Source organism: Aythya ferina, assembly GCF_964211825.1.
Source record: "Aythya ferina genome assembly, chromosome: 1".
Taxonomy (NCBI): domain Eukaryota; kingdom Metazoa; phylum Chordata; class Aves; order Anseriformes; family Anatidae; genus Aythya; species Aythya ferina.
Genome location: NC_140296.1, coordinates 70854932 through 70864897, shown reverse-complemented (window position 1 = coordinate 70864897; position 9966 = coordinate 70854932). Strand labels below are relative to the sequence as shown.

The window sequence follows — 9966 nt, the reverse complement described above, 5'->3', positions numbered from 1 at the left end:
TGTGCTTGCTGTCAGGTCAATCCACCACAGACGAGTCCAGGGGCTGAGACGTGCTGGCCTGGCAGGGAGCGGAGCCCAGAGCTTTTATCCCAGGATGGTCCTGACAAGCAGTAACACTGCAAAACTGTACCCCTGTGGGGGAAAAAGTCTGTTCAGCTGTGGTGCTGGCACAAGGGAGGACTTGGGAACAGCAGCACGGCACCTCGTGAAAGCAGAGCCCCGTGTCTTCGCTCACCCTACAGCAGCAGCGAGGCACTCCATTGTTTTCCACCTCTGCCCATCCCTGCAATCCTGCCCTGGCATACCAAGCTCCCAGGTTGTGCAAGCAGCTTCCATTTGCTCATTAGTTCACATCAAACGCATGTTTTCTCAATAGATGTGTCAATTCCCTGCAGTGGCAAACCATAACAAGCTCAGGGATCAGCCAGGCTCACACCGATCGCGATGACTGGTTTGTCACGTTCCCTGCAGCTCGCGGAGGCAGGCTTTGAACACTCGGTGTTGAAGGCTACAGATACCACACGCCTAGCCCAGGTATCGCCCGTGGTATCAGTGAGGTATCGCATCAAGTGTGAACATCTGAGGCTGCTTTTTCGTAGCCAAACATCTGGCATTTCTGCCCCTATGGTTTGGGACTTGGGAGAGCATCGTGCAAATGGTGCATACAGTGGCAGAGCCAGAGCACAAGTTGCAGCCTAGAAGCATTTCTTTTTGGACAAACTCAGAGATGGTGCTGGGAATCACCATACAGACCCCATGAACTTGTAAGAATTTGGCCTGAGTTACCACCAAGTACCCAGACTTACGTGGCTGTCTGCAACTTATTTGTGAAGATGCTGCAAACCAGCAGCAGCTGTTTGCAAGGGAAACAAGCAGGGGTACAGATTGACTTCCTTGGCTCCTTTTCCCACATCCCAGACACAAGCAGACCGCTCTCAAAGGAGATGGGAGGCCACCAGTCACAGTCACTGAAAATAGTTCTTAGGGAAGGAGAAATCCCGGTCCTGAAAGACAGCTGGCAATCCATCACTTACAGCTTCTTCCTCATGCTGTTTTTTTTTCCTCCCCTTTCTTCCATATGCTCCTTTTGTGCCCTTTCCCTCTGTTTTTCTTTCCAGTCGAGGACTTGCTGCCCTGTTTCACTCAGCCCCACGCGTGCATCACAACCCCCAGCCCTCCTGAGGGCAGGGAGGATGTTATCAGCAGGGTTGTGCAGCTCCACCTGCTCCTCGCTCTCCATCCTCGCTTTTGCTGTCTTGTTCCTGCTCCCCGGCTGCAGGGCGGGCAGCAGCACCGGCCTGTGGGAGCAGGGGGAACTGCAGCAACAGGTCGTGCAGAAACACCACCACCCACCAGGCTGGGAATGCTGCTTGTCCCTCTTTCCCAAGGCAATGTCAGTGCTGGCCATGCACGTGTTGGTGTGTGAGAAGCGGGATGAGGCAGAAGGCCAGGCTGCAGCTCCCCCTCACAGCTTGGTTTGTACAACCAGGGGCAGGCCGTGGTGCTACAACACAGGCAAATGTATCAGAAAGGGAGAGCAGCGCAGCAAATGGCCTGTTACATCTGCTGGGCTAGGCAGAAACAAAAGCCAGGCTGGGACTATTTGCTAAACGCAGCAAATCGGTGCTCACTGACTCTTTTTTCGGGGAGGCCGAAGGGGAAAGGTTTTCCTTGACCTTTCGACTTCAAGTACTGCCAGCTCTGCAGAAATAACTCCCTCCCGACGGACACAGCACCGCCGTTAGACCCATTAGTTTAGACCCAGGCACAGAGGGTGCAGCCCTGAATAAATCACAACAAGTGGAAATACTGTTAGCAGTTTCATAATTTAATGAAAAAGTACTTGTAAAAAGGGGACATCTGAAAAAGACCGAGTCCATCTTGGAAAATTGAATATATATATATTTATATATATAAAACAAAATGCAAAAACACAAAAAAAAAATTTGACAAATAAGGTTAAGAGGTAATACTTCAAACAGTTAGCCACCGAACACACAATAAAAACTAGCAAATGCACTTTGGGGACAATACTTGAGAACTACGTAACCAAGGGCTCCTTCATATATCTATTAAAATCATGGAAAAATTAGCAAAACCATTGCCCAGGCGGGAAACAACTGAATTCATAACCCCAGAAGAGCAGAAATGCTGAGTTTTGCTGAAGCACCATTTTCCTCCCCTCTGCCGTACACTTCTGGCCACAAAATGGCATGAAGGCGTTGCCAGCCTCCCACCTGAGTGTTCCCAACGCAAGCTTCATGAAATTTTGTGGCCAGCAAGAGGATTACTAATAAATATCGAAGGAAAACTAAGAGAGTCAGAACCGGAATACAAATGAAGAAACATTTGTTGACTTGTTCTGAACGACCCATGGCTTAGAACACAAAGCATTTCCCATCAAAATAAAATGTGTGGAAACCTAAAATGCTACTGCGTATTTACACCAAAAGAAATAATTTTGAAGATACAGCTCTAGAAAGACAAATTACACAAATATACATAAAATCAAGAAGTGGGGAGAAAAAAAAAAAAAAAAAAAAAAAAGAAACTGCATGAAGCAAATAGAGCAGGATTGCCAAGTATGCTGTTTCGCGGTTTTTTATTTCGTTGAAGTCCTCCAGCCCCTGACTTGCTAGTCCTATTGCAATGAGGGAGATTTCAAAGCTTAAACCAAACCTAAAAGCGTTGTCATTTCCCAAACTAAAAGCAGTAAATGAAGGTAATGGAGAATGAAGAAACATGCTGGTTGGCTTCTGCGTAGCCATAGTCACACGTGAACCTTTCATGTGTAGGGAAAGTGAGCCCTGATCCCAACAGAGGCACGCAGGATGCCCCATGCAACCCATGTCCCAGCTCAGCCGGTGATGTGGGGACAGGGGGTGCTGTGGGTTTAGGAAACACAAAGCATTTCAAAGAAAAGGGCAGCTACTTGGTTGATCACCACAACACAAGAAACTCGTCCACATTCAAACAGAAATCCCAGACAAAATAAACAAGTTGAAAAGGGCTTCCCCCCCCTTCTGGCTTCCTCAACAGAGGCTGAAGTTTAAAAACACGGGTAAACAACTGATTTTAAAGCACGTTAAGAAAAAAAAAGTTTTAGTTTGGGAAACAGCAACTGATCCAGAGGTTGAAAAGCAGCTTAACGTAACCATAAGTTTTCAGCAATAAAAAACATACTCCAGGTGATGACTGGCTAAAATTTCACAGGCCTAGGTGCCAGAAGTGGGGCTCCCGAGCCCACATTGAGGCAGCTAGGGTTGAAAATTTGTGCCTAAATAAAAAGTTCAGGCAAAATTATTTCTAATTCATCTTCTTTTAAAAACGCCAGGTACAAACACCTCCGGCCGTGAAATTTCAGTTTGAGGAGGAACCTGGCATCACCGGTGATTGCCTAAATTGAAGTGTCAAATAGCATTTTTCTTTGAAGTAGTACATCTACTCTTGTAAACACTATCCACAAAATTAGCCATCTGTACTTGTTAGCTGGGTAAAATATTTACAAGTGCATCCCACAACAAGCAGCTATGTACAGAGATTAAAAAAAAAAAAAAACAAGTACTAGAAGTTGTATATTTACAAAATAAGCAAATAATTGCGAGGAGAAACACGACCTTCAGCAAGAGCAGGGAGCGGGGGCACGTCTAGAGGTCAGTGAGTTTGGCAGCGGCTTCCACCCTCCGCAAGGAGCCCGCGACCACCACCGAGCCCCCCTGCAGACGGGGACGGCGCTCAGCAGCCGCTTTGGGCCTGATCCAGCAGAGCACCTGGGCAGGGGCTGGGCCACCCGAGGGAAAGCAGCAGGGTTTTCCAGGCGCTCAGCTCTCCCGCAGGCCCCCAAGTGCCATGCTGGATCAGCGGCAGGCGCTGCAAGGACGCGGTTTCAGCGTCTCCCCTGCAGCCCCTCGCAACGCAAGGGCTCCTTCCTTCGCTACCTGCCCACCACGGCTGGCACAGCGTGAGCAGCCTGCCTCGCAGGCGAGCTGGCAAGGAGGAAGCAGTTTCCTGAGCTCACGCAAGGCCCAGCCGCCCCGCGCTTCCCCAGATGGTGACCTCTGACCAACCCCATCCGTTTCTCCGTGACTCCGCCGTGACTCGGGGAGCCTTGCGAAGGCTGCAAGCCGATTCACAGTTGAACAAAACGACTCCCATTTCGTCCCCTCCTGCAGTTCTTCCCGTCGTAGGTCCTGTACTGGTTTCTGGAACCTGGTGATGCTGAGCTCTGCACTGGTACACCGGGAGACGTGAAGGCTGAGTTACCCCGTGGGGGCTTCTAATCACCTTTGTACCGAACCGTGAGAAATCATGTTCTTTTTGTTTCTATTGTGACAATCTCTTCCGAAGTCCTTGCTTGGGCTCTCTCTCTCCGAGCTACTCCGCCGTAACCTCACTTGCTCTTTATTTTCATCACTTTCCGCTTCAGAGTCACTCAGCTCCAGGTCGGGGCAGTACCCGTCGTTGTCCTGGTAGGGAGCACCTTCGAGTGCCTGCTTGCTCCACAAGCGGTCTTTCGCGGCGAGCCTTCTCGTCGGCTTCTCACAGCACCGCAGATCTTCCGTGGTCCTCACCAGGCTGTTGGTAGCCTCTTTGAAGGAGCGGCTAAAATGTTCCATGGTGGATTTCCTGAAGCCGCTCTGGCCGGCCAGGTGAGCCGCGAGCACGGAGTCCTGCTCGTAGGGCGTCTGGCTGGAGCTGTCCCTCTGGCTCACGTCGCCGGCCCTGCCCAGCAGCAGCCCGTTGGACTTGGCCGCCAGCCGCGAGCCGTCCTGCTGCGCCCGCCCGTTCCCCATGGCCGCCTGCCCGTGCAGGGCCGCCTGCAGCGCGAGGGGCTTCCCGGAGGGCTGGCCCCGGTGAAACTCGGACACCTGCACGGGGCCCGAATCCTTCGCCTCGCCACGGGGCTTGCCGATCCCCCCCGGGACAAGCAAGCCGTTGCTTCTGCCCTCGTGCTGGTACCTGGGGTACGATTTCGCTTTGATTTCGTAGGGTTCCTTCGGCGCCGGCACGCTCCTCTTGCCGTACGCAGTGCTGTTGTTGTCAGGAGACAGCGGCCTGTTGCCAGGCTTCAGGGAGTTGTTTTTGCAATCTCCTAGTGCTGATTTGGGCATTTTTAACTTCAGGGTGATCCTGGGCGGTGGGTAGAACAGCGTGTTCTCTAGTGCACTTGTCAGGGTATGGCCTGGATGAGAGAGAGACGAGGGGGCAGAAGAAAAGAAGACTTAAAAAGAGGGTAACAAGAGGGTAACCATACTGTTACCTGTAACATTGCATTAAAAAGTTATTCAGCAATAAGAACCATCTGCAAACAACTGGTGTGAAATTATTTCAGGACATTACAGACAAGGCAGAATAACAAAAACTGCCCCAAATTGTCTACCATTTCAAACGTTTAGGTAAGCATCTTCGCATTTCCATTAAAAAACAACAGCCTGCCCTTTCACAGGGCTTCAAGCCAGTGAACTGAACCAGCTTTGAGACATGACAGAAGTAGTTCCAGCAAAGCTATAAAAAAGGTTCACATTCAGCTTTGGATAGAGAAGAAACAATGCTTCAAACTGAGCTGCAATTTGGATTTGGTTCAGCTCTGCTTCGTATTTTAAAATTCTCTGTGCTTTAAAAGTCTTTTCACTCTGATGTACGAGTCTTTATTATATTGTGCACACACACTGCCATTGCAAAATATCTCTCAAAATATTTTAGTAATTTTTTAAAAAAAAGCACTTGGTTTTGTAAAGACATAAATTTGGTACACATTTCTAATAAAGTTTATTTACACAAAATCCAAGTGCTTTAGAGTACTGCTGCTTCTGCAAAGAGCTAGGCTGATCTAAACAAGCTGAAAAACAACAAACAAACAGAAAAAAACCACCACCTTGTCAGTACCAATGAAACTTATCCATGTTTCAGGGGCAGACAAAAAGCCACAAAGGCTTCACTCTAAATTGGTTACAAAAAACACAACGTGTATCTTGAACGAACATCAAGATCATCATTTCACAACTGCAGAAATAGCTGACGTCCCAATTAAGGAAAAAAAGCAATTGCACTGCAATATATACCATTCCTCTTTTCAAATGTTGTGTTCCTCATTTCAGGGCACATTTTTAGTGAAAATCAAGGGCAGGGTTGGTTTCGGTACATCAACTTTCCAAAGCAGTCACTGCTCGCTGGTAAAAACCAGAGTGCTTAGGCTCTTTCTGAAGGAAGGGACAGTAACTGAGATGACAAGCTAAGAAATGCCTCTTCATGTTGCTCATCAAGTATTCAAGGCAACACGAGAAGAGCCATTCCTATCAGTCACTCTTTTTTGCCTGAAGAAATTAACTACAGCAAGCAAAAGAACATCTCAGTGGGAGAGCAGAGCTTGCTGTGGGGAAATGGCACCATAAAACAGCAGCCCAAGGAAGCAAAAACCTCGAGATCACCACCAGCTCGTTTCTGCTACGTGGGTAACAGAGCAATTAATAACTTACAGGCATATGCCCAAGAGTGAAAGATCCAAGTTAAGGTGTTAAAACATTAAAGTATTTTGTCTATGTTGGTAGATTCATTGACTGAATATTTGAAGACAATTTTTAAAGCAGCTCTCAAACGTCAAAACACTAAGCCAGAACATAATGAGAACACACAGCTTCCTAGTTTATACACAGTTATGATTTGTAAATATTTTACACTTCTGTGATTACCTGCAGCAATTTCCTGATTAATGAGCTGGACTTGCAAATTGAAGACCTGCTCGTGTACTTTACTGTGCGACAACTTCAGTTTCTCTCTCCTGCTTACCATGTAGCAGAGATTCCTTACCTACAGAGAAATAATAGGAGACTTAGCATCAAATTAAAAAAAAAAAAAAAAACAAAAAAACAATCTGGACAGAAAAGAATGTATCCACAACAGAATTATACAAATTTGATGAGCAATATCCCTTGGCAAATATCTCATGACTGATACTAAACATATGTAACCACGAATTTAAAAACAAATCCTGAGTATTTTTAATTACCAGTTTAATGAGTGTCTTGAATACATTCTGCAAGGCAGCAGAATGTGTTTTCACCTACAAGCACAGTAAGCAAACAAAATGCTAGTCAAAAGCACGTAGTTTCTAAGACTTGCTTGTCTGTAAGCCTACTTCAACCACACGCTGTGCTGGGGATGTTACTGCAGTCAACACTCCAGTCTCCTGGAATTTCCTTGTGAAATGCTTTGCAGAATGATTTTCAAGAGCTAAACTAAGTTTGTTCCTCCTAGAATTATTGCAACATTTGAAAGTATATCTTTTTACAAAGCTACCCAATAGATTCTGGCCAATTCTGGCCAGTTTAGACCAGAATTAACATGTAGATCACCCCTAAGAGAACACTGCAGCTTTTCGTGCCTTTCACACATTTGGCTGATGCATTTAGCAGCTTGTTTTCAGGCTGCATGGCAGTTCCACACAGTTCTACTTTCACTACTTGTTTGAATTAGTAGCAGTACGTCCCCCTCCTGTAAGGAAAACAGGAAGAGGCACTGCAAGTTTGTAACACTGACCTGAAAGAGCGGGCACAACACAGAAAAAGCACAGGGGCTGGCTGAACGGTATTTGCCAGGTATACCTCCCCAAACACCTAACTTTAGCTGTTCAGAAACTGGAACCTCTCTCCCCAGAAAGGAGATTCCCAAATTTATTTTCATCCCGAGACGTAACTGAACAGGAATTCTTGCGGCACGAGAGGTTCAGAAACTTTGAGAGCCATCTCGAACTACGAAGTGCTTCCACTCAATGTAAGTGCATCAATTTCAGCACAATTAGATGCAAACCAACCACTCTTTGAACAAAAGGAAAAACTTGAAATCCTTTCTTGAAAGAGAAAAACAACAAAAACAAACCCCAAACCCTCCATTTGAAGTTTTTTTGTTTGTTTGTTTTGTTTTGTTTTAAATAAGAACCCATATTTGAAGTTGTCCTGGAAAAAGAGATCCAGGCTTGAATATGCCTTAGGTTCACCACCCATCTCTAAGCTCTTGCAAACCACAGGTGATCAGCAGCCCCATATGGTAACAAACCTGTCTTCCTCCCCACCAGCTGCCAGAAGGCATCAGTCTGTGGTACTGCCAGAATAAATACCTACTCTGGATTTTCCTCAAGAACTCCACCTTTTCCAAATGCTGGCTAGCGACCTCTGAGCTAGATACTGCTAAAAAGGCCATTTCCTTTTCATCCTGCTCAGCAAAGCCACGAGCAGTGCTAGACTCGGCGGGCTGTTTTCCAGCAGCTAACCACCAGCAGCACCTCGGGCAGCCACGTGCAGGGAAATCGCCCAGCTCAGGAGTGCGAGCAGTGATTCAGCCCGCCCGCTACCTAGGGCCAGCCAACAGCAGCACGCTGCCCAAGAGGAGAGGTGAGTCAGGGACCTGAATCAGAAGTCACGGGAAGCTGCCTGAGCACGGGCCAGCATCCCTCTTCTTTGTCCGTGAAGCCAAGAAGCCCCTGTGGTAGTTAACCACCCAGAATTTCACCCAACCGCCCTCAAACCATGATGATGTTTTAATGTACTTCTAGAATTCCCCAAAAGCTTCAGGCGCACTCACCAAAGAATACTCCTCCCATTCCCACTTCTGTCCAAAGACAAAGCTGCTGCTCACCTGCACGCAGTTTTTCAAAACTTTACCAGTTAAACTCTTACCCTCTCTAGGTCCTGCCTCAAATGCATGAACATCCTCATGCGAGTGTGAATGCTATCTTCTTTTGGCTGCACTAAGCCATTTTCTTCATCCTCCTTGGGAGGAAACAATGGTTTGTTAAAGTTACTTTTTCGCTTTAATTTCCAGTAATTGTAGATGAAGTCTACAGCAAGTTTAGGAAGACCCAGTTCTGCTGCAACGTCCTCCACTTTAACGAGTGAGTAAAACTCTTCTTCCAGCTCTCGGAGCTTCTGGGCTCGTAAACTGGTTTTCTCGCTCTCCGTTTGCTTCTGGTCCGACATACTTTTGGGATGCTCATCAACATCAGGCAGCGAGTTCTGTTTGTTCTTGCTATGCTTCAGACAATACGACTTGAACTTGACCTCATCCCCGTCATCCAGGATAGTCTTCATCTCTAAGCTATGCTCGAAGGCACAGGTGACATGAAAGGCAGTGATGCAGCTTTTCACGGAGCACTACAGATGGAAGAAAAGGGAAAAAACACTCAGTCACCAAGAGTAGAAACAAACCAGAAAAAAATATATATATATCTTCATTACATTAAAGTTTATTCCTACCAAATAATCTCTTAAGCACTCTTAGAAATACCTGTTGATCTCTTTGAAGTTGGTATCATGTTAGTATCATGTAATCTGGTATTTTCTTGTTTTTGAACAGTGTTCAGTGAAGGATCCACCTCTGATCCACATACTACCAGTACTTACACTTCTCAGCCTTACTCAGAAGTAGGCAACTGAGACCAACTCCTAACTCTCTACACTGAAGCACTTAGGGAACTAATTTGTTAGCAGACAGCTATGAAAAAGTAGGCAGCTATCCTATGATTGTCTTCATCATAACATCTCCAAATACAGGAAAAAAAAAAAAAAATCCCCATCTCACAGACTGAAGAGTCAGAGGAAAACAAGAACATACCTGAATGCAAGCACCAGTTTTCAGTTTGCATAAACTACACACTAAAGCCCATCGACTTGGTGGAATGTGAGACACCTTTGTGATCGGCTCCATCCTTTCTGGGCAAGCAATACTGACCTGAAAACAAAAAGCAGCATGGAAACAGTTAGCAAGGCAATAAAGACAAGCTCTCCACTAATATTAGAACAAGAAGTATGACCACACATTTATCTCGTTCAGAGATATCTATGTGCTCATGCTTCTCAACAAGCGACCCCAGAAGATCCTGCATGTGGAAAACCATGCTGAGGAATACACTTAGTTCAACCTGGTGGCTAGAAGTTGCAACTCTTCAGAAGATTTTAGGCATCTGCAGTATGC

At 46.4% G+C, this 9966-nt stretch overlaps 1 protein-coding gene across 2 annotated transcripts in view; it reads right to left on the bottom strand.

Moving 5' to 3' along the window:
* Nucleotides 1-1807: 1807 nt before the first annotated feature.
* Nucleotides 1808-9966, bottom strand: part of JADE3 (jade family PHD finger 3) — a 54159-nt gene continuing 46000 nt past the window's right edge. For both annotated transcript variants that reach the window (XM_084521635.1, XM_084521636.1), the window contains 4 exons: nucleotides 9607-9723; nucleotides 8673-9146; nucleotides 6690-6807; nucleotides 1808-5182 (listed from right to left, as the gene is read on the bottom strand). In XM_084521635.1, coding sequence (XP_084377761.1) covers nucleotides 4281-5182; nucleotides 6690-6807; nucleotides 8673-9146; nucleotides 9607-9723 — 1611 coding nt within the window. In that variant the 3' untranslated portion in view covers nucleotides 1808-4280. The remainder of the gene's footprint in view (nucleotides 5183-6689; nucleotides 6808-8672; nucleotides 9147-9606; nucleotides 9724-9966) is intronic.